At 34.1% G+C, this 16,578-nt stretch overlaps 3 protein-coding genes, 1 long non-coding RNA gene and 1 other non-coding gene across 7 annotated transcripts in view; 3 read left to right on the forward strand and 2 right to left on the reverse strand.

The window, feature by feature from the left end:
- Positions 1-2,561, forward strand: part of LOC109538336 (PAT complex subunit CCDC47) — a 4,420-nt gene extending 1,859 nt beyond the window's left edge. Inside the window, exons 2-7 of the mRNA XM_019905534.1 lie at positions 866-1,085; positions 1,171-1,379; positions 1,451-1,633; positions 1,690-1,902; positions 1,976-2,108; positions 2,164-2,561. Coding sequence (XP_019761093.1) covers positions 866-1,085; positions 1,171-1,379; positions 1,451-1,633; positions 1,690-1,902; positions 1,976-2,108; positions 2,164-2,402 — 1,197 coding nt within the window. The 3' untranslated portion in view covers positions 2,403-2,561. The remainder of the gene's footprint in view (positions 1-865; positions 1,086-1,170; positions 1,380-1,450; positions 1,634-1,689; positions 1,903-1,975; positions 2,109-2,163) is intronic.
- A 425-nt stretch (positions 2,562-2,986) lies between these two features.
- Positions 2,987-5,134, reverse strand: LOC109538337 (60S ribosomal protein L3). 3 transcript variants are annotated; one of them, XM_019905537.2, is made up of 6 exons: positions 5,058-5,134; positions 4,435-4,612; positions 3,906-4,070; positions 3,629-3,738; positions 3,295-3,451; positions 2,987-3,206 (listed from the first exon to the last, which is right to left on the reverse strand). In XM_019905537.2, the coding sequence occupies exons 4-6, from the start codon at positions 3,656-3,658 to the stop codon at positions 3,055-3,057; spliced, it is 339 nt and encodes a 112-aa protein (XP_019761096.1). In that variant the 5' UTR covers positions 3,659-3,738; positions 3,906-4,070; positions 4,435-4,612; positions 5,058-5,134; the 3' UTR covers positions 2,987-3,054. The 3 variants fall into 3 exon arrangements, with proteins under 3 accessions (XP_019761096.1, XP_019761094.1, XP_019761095.1); XM_019905535.2 differs by having other exon boundaries at positions 4,886-5,118; XM_019905536.2 differs by having other exon boundaries at positions 4,879-5,117.
- On the forward strand, positions 4,069-4,555 carry LOC109538338. The gene is made up of 2 exons (XR_002172030.2): positions 4,069-4,298; positions 4,398-4,555. It is a non-coding gene; the product is annotated as an uncharacterized LOC109538338 (long non-coding RNA).
- On the reverse strand, positions 4,681-4,758 carry LOC125503598. Its single transcript, XR_007280981.1, has one exon. It is a non-coding gene; the product is annotated as a small nucleolar RNA U43 (small nucleolar RNA).
- Positions 5,135-6,441: 1,307 nt separating the features above from the next.
- LOC109538371 (polycomb group protein Pc) lies at positions 6,442-10,845 on the forward strand. Its single transcript, XM_019905589.2, has 7 exons — positions 6,442-7,283; positions 7,338-7,709; positions 8,440-8,635; positions 8,757-8,915; positions 8,969-9,195; positions 9,249-9,365; positions 9,452-10,845. Exons 2-7 carry the CDS (start codon positions 7,641-7,643, stop codon positions 9,704-9,706), a joined length of 1,023 nt encoding a protein of 340 aa, XP_019761148.1. The 5' UTR covers positions 6,442-7,283; positions 7,338-7,640; the 3' UTR covers positions 9,707-10,845.
- The last annotated feature ends 5,733 nt before the right edge of the window (positions 10,846-16,578 follow it).

Here is a 16,578-nt window from a genome sequence, read left to right on the forward strand (position 1 = left end):
AAACGGTTGAAACAAACATAAATTAAAATTGAACGGCCAATCTGAAAATAACAAAAAAAAGGGGGGGTTTCATTTAAAAAACCAGAGTTGGTAACTACCACACGTTTATGATGCACCTTGTATATTGGAAAGTAATTTTAGAATGTGGACCTTTTAAACGTGAAAAACTTTCGTTGGACGAATTTTCTTGTAAACTTCATATTTACTGAGATATCGCACTTTGACGCACTAATGAGCAACCCTGTATATTCCAAAAACTTTAAAAAGTAAAGGCATATTTCCTTTTCAAGTCGCTCGAAAGCCATCGTATCGATCGTTTAGAAAATGAACTTTAAAATGTTCTAGCCTTGTTCGGATGTCCTCCTGGCTAATACCTCTACCTCTAGTCTTATTCTAAGTTTTCAGATAATATTAAATTGAAAGGTTTAGGAACTTTAGGTTTTCTTATCAGACAGTCAACATTTTCAAGTCGCCCCCATTGTAAGATTGTATAACTCATCAGATCGTGAAATATAATACATGTAATGCCTCAGAAAAGGTTGCGTGAAAGTCTAGTTTTAATCCCTTTAGTAAACAAGTTGTTGTCTGATATGGAATTCCGTTGCCTTGTTAAGGCTCGAGTCATACTTTAGATTAAACATTTTTAAACATAATGATTTTAATTATGTAAAATAATGAACAATTTATGAGATGTTCGATCGAAAATACGCCTCAAAATAAGGTAGAAAAAGTAATTGAAAAACCATATATAAAAAACATCTTCCTAAAACATATTGACATATAGTATTTCAATAATTTAACTTTAAATCAACAGTTATCATGGTCAATATTATATAGTTATATTTTCCAATCTTGCACTTTCAAGGTAAAAGTTGAAGATGAAATCGATATCGATCCAGAATTCGAGCACTTTCAAGATGCAGATGAGTTTGAAGGCTTTGAGGAAAAAGAGGAAAAACCCGTTTCAGAGCCAAAGATAACTATAGCCAAGGTTCCTGTTAACTTGACGCTTAACTGGGAGAATTATTATCTTGAAATACTAATGGCAACAGGATTGGTTGCTTACTTTATGAATTATATGCTAGGTAGTTGTCGCATGGTTTTTAAATATGTTACGCAGTTACATCTATTTTAAGCTCCAAGAGTCATTGGAATTGTTTTACTTTTAAGGTAGAAAAAAAAATGGTAAAATTGCCAACACATGGTTTCAAGCGCATAGGCAAATTCTCGAGGAAAACTTTGCTTTGGTTGGTGATGATGGAAGCCAAGAACGAAATGATGATGTTAACTTTATTAAGGAAAGTGAAAGTGTGTTTTTGTTGTGGTGCAGTGGGAGAACTTGCTGTGAAGGAATGCTGGTGGAGTTACGAATGATTAAGGTAAATAAGCCCTAAAGAAGGTCTTTGTATCAGCTTTAAGTCGAAACGTTTTACATCAACATGGGTTTCAGCGTCATGATTTAGTAGGACTCGTGGCGAATTTGATGAAACCATCATTGGACCAGATACACATAACAGTGATGATGAACAAAGAGGATATGGATTCCTTCGTATTTGCGGTTGCTAGTAAAAAAACAGCACTGCAAATGACGAAAGATTTACAGGATATTAGCATTTATTGTCCTGAAAGAAAGGTTTATAGATTTTGATTGGATTGGGCTTTCAGATTTTTTGAATGGATGAATTTCAGGGCGGAGAAAAATTTAACATCCCGACCAGCTTTCAAGTGATGTCAGAAATGGGCGAAGTTTCTTCCGCGATTTTAGACACTAAAATAGATGCCATATTAAACAAGTATCCAGAATATGTCGATTATATTCACTTTTCGGACCAATTTTCTGGCGTAAAACCGCAAGAAGATACTAGTTCTAGTACTCCAAATAAATTACCTGATGTAGATAAGGTTCGTAAACAATTTGCACACCAATCGAAAGTTTTGTAACACCGCAATATTTTATTTTCTGTGGTTTTCATAGGTATTAAGGTTTGGATTTAACCTGCCAACTAAAGGTGTGCCAATTGAGGAAGCCGTAACAAGACTGAAACCATTAATGAGTATGGTATTTTACTCAATTGATAAAATTAAGAGATATCGCTTGTCAAAAGAAGGTGAGAAGCATTTGAAAACCTATGAATTATGTATGCAATATCATATGCATTACAGGGAAAGTAAAGGCTATTAAAAACCGACAGAAAGTTGAAGGAGCCTATCTAAAATCTACTCATCAAGCTCGAGCTGAAGCTGCGGCCGCTGTACGGATAGAAAAGAAACGCCAGGAAAAAGAACGAGTAATGGCTGAAGAAGATCCGGAAAAACAGAGGCGTTGGGAAATAAAAGAAGAGAAACGCCAAGCCAAAAAGAGAGCGCCCCGAATGAAGCAGCTGAAGGTAAAAGCTCTATAAAACGACCTAATTCAATGTAGTTAATAAAACTGGGTATTTGGTTTAAGATTCAATTGTTAAGCGGGAAAAATATTCCCATTACTTTAGTATTGTAAGATAATTCGTACTTTTCATGCAATAACATTGATTTCCTTTTGAATATACCAATATTTATAACGATCAGTCTTGTTAAATACCTAATTGTCCTCACCATTTTTCATACTTCTGCCAGTGAGCCACACTAAATTCAGGTGACTAGTGAACTAGGAACATTCTGAAACTAGATTGATTAATCGCATCCCCTTCCATAAACGGAATAATGCAAAGGCCGTCAATTCGAGCAGCATGCAATGAAAGACGCAGACTATGCTGGTTATAGTTTTGAATATTCTTAATTGACTGCATAAACGCCATTCTAATCATTGCAACAATGTAATTATGTTCTATACTTCCTGAAACAGTTCACCTAAAGGGGTTCAAACGTAAAAAATCTCCTATTGAATCTCAGGACTCAAGACTACTTTTACTGCGGTTATGTACACCAATAAAAAAATTAAACGCTTTAGTTTAGTTTGGGTCACGCAGGGAGCAAGGAAGAAACTTCATTTTTGTGTAGTCATTTATTTGAAAGAATCTTAAATTCTTTGGCGACTGCTACAGGAGCCGATTTGGCCTACTCCTCCAACCTGTCCTTTTTAACAGGACGCGTAAAGGCAGCCTTATCGGCAGGAGTCTGGAACCGACCATGACCGAATTTGGAGGGTGTATCGATGAACTTAATATTGATCTTCTCCAGAGCAACACACTGGAGTGCACAAGGAGCGACTGAAAAAATAAACATGGTAAATACCACATGGGATATAGATTAGATTAATCGGTACAATTGAATAACCATTTATCAGTGGCAACTTACCTTTCTCAAAGTGATGAACAGGTTTCTTAGGCCCCATGCAACAACCCTTAATCATGATGTGGTCATTGTTAACTTCACCATAATGGGGGAATTCTCCTATGGGGATAATGATCTTCTCTGAAAGATCGTGTTCAGTAGAAGCGTTGTTCTTGATAACCTGGAAAAAACCTCAAATGTAGAAGAGTAACGCGAAAACAAGTTAGTAAATACTATTGACAAAAGAATCAGTCCTATCATTCAGAATCACGAAGTATTCATAATCCTTTTGGCTCTATAGTATCATCATTTAACCAGAAAACCGTTGAACAAAACTGAATTTATTCCTTGTACTTACTTTGCCGTTGACACTCTGGAAGGATGCCATGCTCCAATACAGGCAAGTTTCCCTTAGACCTTTGTGAGTCTTACGGGGCAATTTCTTCGTATGCTATCTTGAGGTAACACCTGGTGAAAAAGCCATAATTAGACCCACAGTTATGCGATCAATAATAATTTTTAAATATGGTCAGTAGGAAGGCAGCATGGTTATATTCTCAATTATAATCAGAAAACACGTTCCATGAAATTCCATCATAATATGTTAATGAATGACTATATGTTAGGACACTTACCTTTGCCCTTGGTAATTCCGATAATAATTTTGTCTTGGCCAAATACTTGTTTGACAGGGAAGGGCTCTTCCAGATGTTCTTCAGCCCATGCAACTTTTTCAGCAATGGCACCGCCATTAATTGCATAATCTGAGCGTTCTTTTGCCTTTGCTTGAGCAGTTTAATCTAAATTATAAAAATTTTCATTAACACAACTCAGCAGATTGTCGTACATCAAAATTAATGGTTTAAAAAAATGGGTATGTGAGAAATATGGTTTTCAATGTGCCATAGTCCAGGGACTTACACACTGTTTCAGGAATATATTTCCCGCACCACCCTAGGGGTGCATGTTCTATGACACTATGGCAGAAGCCCCGTTGAAAAAGGACTCCCATTGCCAACAGCAGGAGGGTAAGCTCCTAACTGACCATGTCAATAACAATATATTGATTTTTTTCTGTAATAACGTGATTCATAAAGCTTCCCTGATATTTTATGGCGTTTATCTAGTAGTGTGGAAATAGTATTCGATGGATTAGCTACTTACTTGAACCTAGACGATCAGCTTCAGGAACCACGTGGGTCATACCAACTTTGTATTGTATGCACGGGTTTTGATGGGCCATCCTTAGGGAACGCCTTGACCTACCACGATGCCTCTTGGGCCTTTTTTGGGGGTAGAAGTCCATGAAACTGTGACGAGAGGCACTGATCTTTCGGTGAGACTGCAAAAATTAAAGGTGGCTTTAGCTTGCTGCATTTGTTGAAGCAGATGTAGTAGAACGGCTAACAGAGAATCAGACCGCCCTAGAATAGCATCCACATGGGTATTCAGTTTATAACCTTAAACGAATTTTCTCTAAATCATCATTTTAGCTTAAAAATAGTATACTGAAAATATTCAAAACAGTAGCAAATAAGAAAAAATATATATACAGGCTAATAATATTGAATGATTGACTTTATAAAAGAAGATTTAAAAATTACGCACATCTTACCATAGATAAAGACTGAAAGCAGAGACAAGCACTTGTCCTTACTGAAACTTGTCCACAGAACAAGGCTTATTGTGTAATAACTTGTCTCTGACTGAATACCAAAACACAAATGAAAGCAGAGTATCTCTGTGATAAGCACCATAGAGTAAGTAAAATAACTTATTTTACTTACTCTATGATAAGCACACGATGAACACAACATATCCCCCCTGGTTCTGTGGTTATGGAAGGGGGTATGTTCTGTGACGATGAATAACTCGAACCAGGGTTGCCAGGTCCGAAAATCGAGTGTCGGTAGATAAGCTTGAGACTTTTCGGTAGAAAATCGGTACTCATTTTTCTTTCATTATTAAAGGCTCCCTGAAATCGCGCGTTTTTCAAATTTTTTAAACTTTCAGGAATACTAAAATAAACATAAGTCAGTAAAGAAGTAAATATGAAATTGTACGCGTTTTTAGCTTACTTCTCAACTTAGTTTTCATTAGATTAACCCATGATACAATGCATACATGAATGTATACATGCATACATGAATGTATTCATTGTATCATAAGATTAACCTATGAAAATATCTGTTCAACTTGGCTGATGAGTAGGTAATAAGTAGGTTACAAATACAATTGGAAACACGAATGTACCAGCTCCATATTTCAATATTGGTACTTGGCTCCAAAACTCAGATTTGGCTTTGATTGGCTCTAAAACAAAAAAATACTGGGGAACCTGATTTCACTATTGCAGGATCCATAAAACATAATTTTATCATATTTATGATCTATATGGCGGGCTTGATTCATTTTATGTTTGAAAAAGAACTCTAAAATACGAGGTGTGCTAAAATAAAATGTCTGCTATTACCAACGTACTTTGATGTTATATTATTTTAAGTAATCCACGTACATTTTTTCAACTTTTATTTGTTACTTTTCGGTAGAAATCTGCATGGTCATCGGTAGGTTCCTTGACAAATCGGTAGATCTACCGAAAAATCGGTAGACCTGGCATCCCTGCTTCGAACACTAGCACGAACAGAGACAAGACTAGCGCATATAAGCCAACCTGACTCGTTATTTAAATGACATGCGCAAGTGAGTTTGAGGTTACGTTAGGCAAAGTGTGGCGAACTCTATCAGCTACTTATCAAGTAGCAGCCACAGATTACAGAGAACCTCTGTGATCTGTGGTAGCAGCTCCAACCGAAACAACAAACGCTATATCTCACCCAATAATATCTGCGCCGTTTGGGTTCAAATACAACTTCCAATCTGTATACTGTCTTACGGACGAGACCAATAAATAGGCCCGGGATCTAAGCAGTAATAGATACTATTTACTCTATGGCTGAATGTGACCAATGAATACAAGGTAGGATCTTGCGCCGATTTGCGTGACGTCAGTGGAAATCACTGCGTTTCGTGATTTTTGCCTGTCTGCTAAATGTGATTAAATATAGCTTATTTAGTCTTTGTCACATTTTTTAATAAATCTTCTTTATAATTACAAAATGCTTTGCAGCTAGTTTTAAACTTGAAAATGAATAGTAACATAAATTTATTTATTTTGTAGGCTAGTATAGTTGCCAGATGTGCACTAAAGTATAGCCTTTGCTTTTGGCAAGTACCCCAAAAGTTCGAATTGCAAATTCCTCTCATAATCATCATTTTTGAAATACGAATATGCCCTCAGATAATCGTATCCGCACGACAACAAGCATTCTCCCATAGATTGCACACGTTCTACAGTGAACTTTCCAACTGTCAAACTTGTTTGTCTACAAGATTCCCAAATACGCCCAAACGCATTCACCCCATGATTCAATGAAGTCATTGAATGATATAATGTTAATAATGTAATTGTTTCGTTTGGCTCTAACGGATTTTACGAATGACACTCTGGCAACACAGCAAGCTAAAACACTGAAAATCAGAGATTTTGTAAATACTTTTTTAGGGTATTTTTCTTAGCAATAAGCCCAAATCAGGTTCTAAACGCGATTTTGAAATCATTGAGCTATACAACAATGCAAACCATGTCCTCATATAACTTTCCACTTTTGAACTATTGCGTTTTAAATTCAATGAAAATCTGCTACATGCATTTTAAATGGGATCAGCTGTTCACTTTACCAAAGTGCTAACCAGTGACGTCATGTGCGCACGAAAATCGAGTTTTCGACCGATTAATATTCTACCTTGTATTCATTGTATCATGGATCAGCATCGTAGGCGAGCCCTGTTATTTTAAATATCGATAACAGGTACCGACTGTTCCATACCAATATCTGTTCCAAAATATTTGTGACAAGAATTTCGTGTCATCCCTAGTACGAAACCACTCCACATGGATCTGACAGAGACGTTTGAACTGTCAAGCATTTCAAAGTTTTGTGGGGACAATTGTAAATATAAATATTGATAAACCAGATAAACAATACTAAATTGAACAATTTCAGTTTGAACGGTTAGTGCTGGTAATTCGTGACTTTGCTGCATCCAAAATGTAGATGTTTTCTAATGCGTTTCTGTAACGCAAGGAATACCACTTGACAAACATTTCAGCCCTTTGTTCTTCGGTTAATTGTTGTTGATAGTGAATCCCAAATAAAGGGCATTTTACACCGTTTGCACCCTTTTGTTATACAATACGTGAACATGTTTGTCATATTTTCTACTACTAACTGATTTCGAGTTATTTGCAATACTTCGTACAATCAAACTGAACGTTCAGCACATTACTACTTAAAAACGATAAAGAAATGGATCGAATAGAATTGGGGGACCAAGTGTATGCTGCAGAGAGGATTATGAAGAAACGGAACCGCAAGGTACTAACAATCGAGTTCTTAAATGTAGAGATAATGATAATAATAAGTAAATTATAAAATAATCAGAAATAGTTTGTCCTATTTCTGCTTAATTTTTAGACTTTTTACGCTTTAAATATGTACGTAATTTGGTCCAAACGATGTTTTTATCTTTGTAACACAATCATAGTTTCGCTTGCATCCGCTTTTGCTTTCCCGCGCAAATAAACGTACAAGTAATGTACTTAGTAAACTGACATATTTTATTATTCATTACATAAGAAAACGTTTTTTGAGCAATATATCGTGCAGAAGAGAGTTTTTGACTCGTGATAAGACAATGAGGTCTGTTAATTTTGGAAATATGCAGTCAATTTTTGTGCAATTTTCCATTGTGCAATAAAAATGTGCAATAAATTGATAATATAATTTACAGCATACTTTAGTATCCTCGGAAAAAGCATAAGACACGAGACTAAACTTTGACAACAATTGACTAGAAATCGATTTCACCTGTAGTAAATAATAATAAAATCAGTTGAGATACTTAACAAGGCTGCTTTTGAAAAACCACGGCGAATATTGCGCCTACTTTAAGTTAAAAGTTTAATTAAAGCTCTGAAAAATATCAACGGCCGTTTTGGTTTTCTACTTTACGCAAATGCAAGCGTAAACACCGTTATAAACTCTGTTGATAATCTATTCGATTATTACACGAAACAAATAATTACGAATCAAACGTTGTTCTCAGGGTATAGTCGAATTTTACGTGAAATGGAAAGGCTGGAGTCAAAAGCACAACACATGGGAACCAGAGGAGAACATTCTGGATGCAAGGCTGATTGAATTATTTGAACTTTCACAGAGAAATGAAGGAAGTGCCAAAAGGGGTCCCAAAAGAAAAGAAAAGAAAGAATCCCAGAGGGAAGTTGAAACCGAAGATGAAGGCACGTTGCATGTTATTTGCCGTTTTAGAGTAGCGAATGAGATATTGTGTCTCAACAATACAGGCTATTCAAATTGAATATGTACAGTGTCCAGATGATCAATAAATTTTCCTGATTGCAGGCGATGAAAGCCAAGATGAAGCCCCTACAACTCATATTTCAAGCGGTAAATACGACAGGAAAAAGGATACAGATAAGAATCAAGACGATATTGTCAATAAGAAAAGTGAAGAACGCGAAATTGTTCCCGGTTTAATTGAAGATGAAGAAACTAGGACAGGTACATTATTACCGAATAAAGTCACTTTTAATAGAAGGCGTATTAACTTCCAGGGTCGGAAGACACATCAGAATCGACTTCAACCGCAGCACCGATTTCAGCAGATAATGAAAATTCAAACAGTTCAAGCAGTGAAGATAGGAGACCACTTTTGTCGCGAATAGAAGCAGGAACTAAACGAAAAGCTGAAGTTTTATCCACTGAGAGTGGAAAAATTGGAGTTACTATAACTACCAGTCCGACTAATCTTAGTCCACCACCACCCAAAATAAAACACGAAGTAATTTTCTAGTTAAGACAAATTTATGCATTGCATAAATTGAATTGTTACAGGCCAAACAGCAGTCCTTAGACAAGAAAAATGTTGATGCCGATGCCGACATAGCTAATTCTTCTACTAAAGAATCTATCCCTTCGGCAGAGTCTGAGAAACGACCTGTGAAAGTTGAGGTACTTGTACATCTGTGCGAATTCTCTCTGAATGCCCTATTACTATCCATCTTAGGAAACACTTTAAAACTATTCAATTGTTGCAGATTAAGAAAGGAGATATTGTGCCTCTACCATTGAATGGTCATAATAACAACAATAACGGTTCGCACGAATCGTCAGAGTTGACTAGTCCTGGTTCCCAATATTGGCTTTCCCGAAATCCAGTAGCTGATCAAGTTTTCATCACCGATGTAACCGTTAATTTGAAAACCGTAACAATTAGAGAGTGCAAGACAGGCAAAGGGTTTTTCAAAGAACGGGAGGATGAGAAAAATAAACATTCAAACGATGTGATCTAAAGGTACTCTGGTGACTTTTGTATATATATGGTTATAAGACAAGATCTTCATCGTAAGGTGAATAAAATGTACAAATTAGGCTTATACACGTTGGTATTTAGGAGAAATGATTCTAAAAGACTGGTTGGTGCTATGATAGGATAAAACTTTTTTTTGTAGCGATTCTTATACAAAAGTTTCTTCATTCGTAACTAGTCCTAAAAAGTCGAGACATTGTTTTATATACTTAAAAAAAAAAGCGGAAATAACACGTACTAGTCGGATATTAGCAACATTTAATTGTCTCTTGTGGGAATTAATTGTTCTGATTTTCTTACAATGTTGCAGCACTAATTGTTATCTAATTTTTAAAGAATTATTTACTATAGAAAGTTTTTAGCGGTTAATAACCTTGTTAATGCATTTCATTTGAAAATGGTTTTGGTCCGGATAATTGTCGTTACACGGTTGTTTTTCCGAAGTTGCTAAACATTTTGAAACGGTTTGAATGTAAACAAGAATGTTTTTCAAGTCAATTTTAGCTGACTTAATTTTATTATTGCCTAAAACTTAATGTACTATATTTATTTAATTTCAATTTATGTCATTTCTTCAATTTTTGACAACTATTTAATTTTAAGTTTTACCTTTATTTATTAGCGTATTTATTTATTTATTATTAATTTTAGGATATGCTTTGCTACGAGGCTTTAATACTGGCATTTTAATATTGGATTTTTCAGATAATTCTTACATTAATAAAATGTAATTTTTGATCTGAAAATATCTGCTTTTATAATATTGTCAGGCAGTAAATTATTTTTACGGCTAATTTTAGTCTGAACTCAATCGAGTTACTGTAGTCATTATTTTTCTATTGTCTAGCAGTAGGTAGCTACTAATAATAGTTTCTCTTTTGGGACTATATTCGGATTCTTTACTAAATTGAATAAAATCGTGACTTCATCAATTTTAATGCTTACAGTGGATTAATTGGAACAAATTTTATACACGTTTAAAGAATTACTGCTGGTTGTTGGCTACTGGCTTTCAAACATCGGGTCTTCAAATATTGTTTATAGTTAACAATTGTTCATATGTTATGTTAGTTTACTTCATATGGCCAATTCTTTCCCTGAATAAAGTGAAGATTTAGTATAGCTGATTTTTTGATTTGATAATTTTTAACTTTGCATCGGTTTGAGCCGCTTTAAAAGTGAGTATTACAGAAATAGTATTAAACAATGCGGACAAATCTTGGAATATTAGATTCATATTGAATCGATCGGCATTATAATTACGATATTTTTAAATACATCAAATACATTTTCCCTTAAGTTAGATATAGAAATACTTCAAAACAACACAATATTTCCAAGCAAACAATTACTATCAAGCTGCTCAAACAAAACAATATCCTCTAGTTGGTCAAACAAAATGAACTACCCCAACTGTAAAATATTACCAATAAATCTGTAGCAAAACAACTCGGAGATATATCGGGTAAAAAGCAGCCGGGGCGAAATTTATGTGCTCTTTCGTGTTTCTGTGGCTCCTAAATAGGGTATAACTTGGCAGGGTAAAAACGAAATTAATGTCTATTTCTAACAGACCCATGTAAATAATTTTGAAAACGGCTGCCATTAATTCGAATTTCTGTTAGGTATTGGACAATCTATATTTAAAGGACGGGATTTTGAGAAATTGATATATTTTTATTTATTCTGACCGGAAAATATATTGAACGAATAATTCACAATTTTTTTTAATTTAAAATCCCGAATTTAAATTAAATTTTGAGTTTTATCATTATCACAAAGTGGCTTAAATTCAGTTGCAGATTATTAGAACAGGAAAACATTCTAATAAAAAATCTCATATTTTGCGAAGACGAAGACGATTTTGAAATAATTAGTGGACAATTTCAAAATGTTTAATGCCTAAAATCCAGGAATTTTACCTTCTATTAATTTAATGTTTCTATTCTATTTTGTTCTCCATTCTATTTTGTGTTCTTGTTCTTTCGCATTTAATTATCTGTAATATAACTTTTGTTTTTTCAATTCTTGCAGCTCATCGTTCGACCATCAATTTTTCTCTTTGGATGTACTTTATTTTATACCTTCTTTGACTGCTTGGTGCTCTCCTTTTGTTATTATTTTAGTTAAGTTTTCAGTTGTTTCATGACTATATTCTTGTGGTAGTTGTTGATCTAACCTTTGCTTATAAAATTGTCTTGTACTCCCGTTTCAATTATGTTGTTTCTCATTTGATTTTGTAGGTGTATAATTTTTGTGAGACTTATTTTCGAGATTTGCTTCATTATTACATAATCGATAATTGATCTTAGATTTCTAGTAATTGGATTCATGCGTTTGTGTAGGTTTTTATGTTTTAAACAGCCATTCATGATCTTCAGTGAGTTTCCTGCTCTTCTACCGCATTTAAGTCATTAAGCATAATTACTTTTCTCGTTTGACCTGCTTTGGAGACGAGTTATAGTGATTCATAGTATTTTTCTTATATTATGTATGTTCCAATTATCGTTATTTTTGATCTTTTGAAGTTGAGGTTGATGATTCTCTCGCTTATTGCTTGTTTTTGAAATTTTTTAATATGAGTATCGACACCACGACTAAAAACCCGATTTACCAAAGTTCCCTTACTAATGTATCTAGCTTTAGCTCCCTGATATAAATGAAAAATTAATCTCCAGGGGTTTTTCAAATTTGACAAGGACAAAACTGGACATCCCGAATTAGGGACAGCAAATCGGTTACGCCGCTTCTTCCGGCAGCGTCATTAATTTTCATCAGCTGAAATTATAACGCACTTAGAAGCAACAAAAACATTTGATTAATTTATTTCATCTCAGTAGTTTGTAGTGGCTTTAATTAAAGTTTGAAGGTGCCTTGCCGTCTAGCTATAACATCTAAATAACTCATCTCTATCCAAAGCTGAACTTGATTAGATTCTACTTATTTAATCTTATTGAAAACATAAAATCGAAAGTGCAGCATATAAATGTTAAATCCGAGTACGACGATTCTGAGGATTATATTAGTATATTGTTAGTATTCTTTACTAGTGGATGTAAAATATTGTGCGCGATTTGCTTCATCAACATTTTAGGGAACTTCGGGATGTTCCATTTTTGAGCGGATATTTGTCCATTTCCCGAAGCAAAGTGTTTTTTGCTCCATTTTGCGTTATTTTCCTAACCAGTAGGGCGATTTTAACAGTTGCCTAAATTGGGAAAATTCTGACCATTTTCATCAGGCTCGAATGACTAATTCTAAAAATGACTCCAATTCGCATCAATCTTTCTGACATTAAAGAATCTATTATCTCATTCCTTAATATTTATAAATTCTACCAAATGAATAGTGAGTTTCTGATGGCTATGATTTAAAACACATTAACATACTCAGTTTATAGGGTTGCCGCTAAAATGTGTTATGCTAAACCACCAAAACTTAACAATAGAACGTTCGCAAAACAAATCAACAATTTATAATAATTTGCCTATAAAACTAACCGGTCAAAATTATATGTTAGTTAAATTCTTAAGTATATTAACATAGCATGTGTGAACTTTTTCAGTACGTGTTTGTTACATTATTTACAATATTTTCTTGTTTTTGTCATTAGCTGATTCATATTACTTCCCAAATTAAACTTTTACCTTTTATATAGACTCATATATTCTTTCAAGGCAGTTGAGGTTGCTTTTATTCGGTAAAATCTTCCTCATTTAAATTTTATTTCACTCACAGTTTGAAATGCTCTGATATTCCCGTCATTCATTCCTCCGTTTTCATTCTTACTATAATTTTTTAAAATTTGTTTATACCCTTTTTTCTGATTCAGCTTTTCGGGTTTAAAGGTTTCAAACGTTTTACTTTGGTGGCTATGAATGTTATAAATGAAATTTTGAAGGACATGTTTAGTTCGTTGTCTGTTTGGTGTTGATGGCTTTATGTTTGAAAACTCTTAAGCTTTCAAAAATAAAGTTTTAAGATTAACAATATTAAAGGTTAATATTCCATGCTCAGTTTCATTCTATACAAGGTGTCCCACCGGGAACCGCCGCAATCGATAGCTGGCAAACTGTAATTAGGAGAAATTTGAAAATTGGACGGTATGTCGAAGTCATTGAGCGCAAGCGATCTAAAATATTGTCAATATGGTCACACTTCCGGTTATACCGGAACTAGGCATCAGCTTGCTTGTTTTAAATGGAACACCTTATATATTACTATATTTTTGAATTCTAATCCAAATTCTAAATAAAATTCATTTATATATAATATACATACATGAATTTTATTTGAAAGCACATGAATACCTTTTTTGTGAAAAATGACAGATGCAGTCACTCGAATTCATTTTTCCTATAAGGGAATACGTGTTACGTAATTTGAGTCACATGGAATTTTCGACAACATTTAAAAAACTATTAACACAAAGTTAAAAAAATAAGTTTCAAAATGAAGTTGAGAAAGCCCCCCAAAATCAATTTTTCCAAATGGAAACCTCCATTTTTAATAATTTTATCTTATTCAGTGTTAAAAATAAGGGCAAGTTTGTGTAAGGTTGTCTATTCCAAAAGTGTTTAGTTTTCGCAATATTGTCAATTTAATGTTTTCTTCATATGGCTATTTTGCCGCATCTTATTTTAAATGCGCCACTCTCAGTTGCCATGAATATTTGAATTTAGAGTTTCCCAAAATTCCTCAAATTGACTTTGTGCATGCGTGAATTTCAACAAAAATTAGCGAATTTATTAAATAAATTTGGAATTGGGCGGGAAAAACATCCTGTATGTGGTTAAATTCTGTCATCTGGATTTTTACTCTGACACCTCAAACCTGGGTTTTTAACCGAAACCCATCTAAAACGTGAATAATTCGCGGAATTTTCGTTCATCCGATGGCAGACGGGGAGACCCGAAGAATGGGAAACGCCCCGCTGCGAACCTTCGTCGGAATGCGTGGAATAATTCGACTCTGGCCAATAGGAATCGGGTTGCCCGAGGAATTTGAATCGACGCGACCATCGGAGTCTTGGAATGTGTAGTAAAGTAGCGTAAAGATTATCATGAATGGAATACCGGAGCTTCTTGTTTCGGATCGATGGTGGTGGTTTGCGCATGTTGAATGAACCTAATTGGGATGTTTGGGTATTTTGAATATTCGCTGACACAAAACAGAATGTTTGAAAATGATTTTGAATCCTTGAAATAACTTCATCACATTCTCCGTAAATAATAAATAAGTATAAATAATCTTCGTTTATATTAAAAATGGCCACTTTTGTCATGGCAACTGAGAGTGACAGTATTTAAAATAAGATGCGACAAAATAGCCATATGAATATTAAATTGGCAATATTTTGAAAACCAAACACTTTTAGAATAGACCTCTTTACACAAAGTTGCCCTTATTTTTAATACTGGTTAAGATAAAATTATCAAAAATTAAGGTTTCCATTTGGAAAAAATGATTTTGGGCGGTTTTCTCAACGTCATTTTTTAACTAATTTTTTTAATCAAACAACATTTAGTCGAAACTCGATTAAAGTAAGCCTTGAATGAATGAATTATGAATTATTTTAACTTTTGCTTCATTGGGCTTTCGGAATTGATCGAAATTGATTGACCAGATTTGAGAAAATTTCAAAACCAAACCAATTTGCTTCAATTATAACATTTTCTCGTTTTATTACCAGTCTGTCTAGGAAAAGCAATTAAAATATTTATGTGTTGCGATTTTTGTCCTTCTCTTTTAAATATTCTTCATGGCTTTTAGCATTGCTTAAACATTTCTTTTCATTGCTAGAATAAAATCTGCTTAACGGATCTATTCATCATCTAATTTATACAGTTTGAAGAAATCAAGATAGATAATTTGTTAACTTATACAGGGTGGCTAAATTGGAAGGAGACAACAGCCATTTCCGGCCTTCAAAGTATTAAATAAAATAAACAATTCAATTTTTATTTAAAATGAAGACAATACACTCATTTGTGTATTGTGTAAGGTTACAACCAAAGTTATTAATCTACAGCTTTTGTTACATTTTTTCCGGTTTTGTATGTTTTTCAGATTCATGAGTTTGTTAGTTTGGTTTATCTATTTCTTGATATTCGTTTTTTACTTTGTTTGAAACTGTAAACATATGGAATTCAGTTAGAATGCATTCATAAATTTCCATTTTTATTTATATTGGCTTGATCTTCCAGGATTGTCATTATTATTATTATTTAAAGAACTGATCTTTGATTTTTTAAACAGCAATTGGAATCGTGCTTGGCTGTGATCATATTCAAATAAATGCATCGAATGTTGACAGGGCAAAAACTAACTTATCCAATTCTAAAAAAAACTTCTTATACAAACACCCTCGAAATTTTACAAATTTCAAATTGTACTTTTATTTAAATTTTTATTTTGATTTAAATTTCAGATTTTACAAATTTCATGTGTGACGGAAATTTTGTACACCGTTTTGACGATTTTATTTACTAAGAAAGTACTGATATTTATATTGTAACGGAAATGGCCTGGGGTACTCACGTTTGGAATGGGGGATCGAAATTCATGGTGTTTCAGTAAATGGGAGCCCCATTTGGGCCCCATTTACTGTCAAATATGACAKTGACAAGCSSGAAGTTTCGCACCTGTTCTGGAGATTTCTAGAACTATCTGGAATACCTGGAGAAAAGGATATAAGCGACGACGAGAACCAGACGAGGAGAGTGAAGTGACAGGGGCGACCGGGTGCAGAAGAAGGTTAAACCCGCGAGTCGGAAACGCGTGTTTTCCTTGTGTTATTGTTATTGTTAGTGAAGTTGACGGTAACTTTGAAGTTAGTTTGTTCCTGTTCCGTAG

This window comes from Dendroctonus ponderosae, unplaced genomic scaffold (assembly GCF_020466585.1).
Source record: "Dendroctonus ponderosae isolate FM_Combo_2020 unplaced genomic scaffold, Dpon_F_20191213v2 Dpon_F_20191213_2, whole genome shotgun sequence".
Lineage (NCBI taxonomy): Eukaryota > Metazoa > Arthropoda > Insecta > Coleoptera > Curculionidae > Dendroctonus > Dendroctonus ponderosae.

Coding starts and splice junctions, on each gene's coding strand:
- LOC109538337 (XM_019905537.2), bottom strand. CDS start 3,658: ATGGCATCCTTCCAGAGTGTCAACGGCAAA. Junction 3,452..3,628: donor TCCAGAGTGTCAACGGCAAA/GTAAGTACAAGG, acceptor GGTTTTTTCCAG/GTTATCAAGAACAACGCTTC. Junction 3,207..3,294: donor TGTTCATCACTTTGAGAAAG/GTAAGTTGCCAC, acceptor TTATTTTTTCAG/TCGCTCCTTGTGCACTCCAG.
- LOC109538371 (XM_019905589.2), top strand. CDS start 7,641: ATGGATCGAATAGAATTGGGGGACCAAGTGTATGCTGCAGAGAGGATT. Junction 8,636..8,756: donor AGTTGAAACCGAAGATGAAG/GCACGTTGCATG, acceptor TCCTGATTGCAG/GCGATGAAAGCCAAGATGAA. Junction 8,916..8,968: donor AGATGAAGAAACTAGGACAG/GTACATTATTAC, acceptor ATTAACTTCCAG/GGTCGGAAGACACATCAGAA.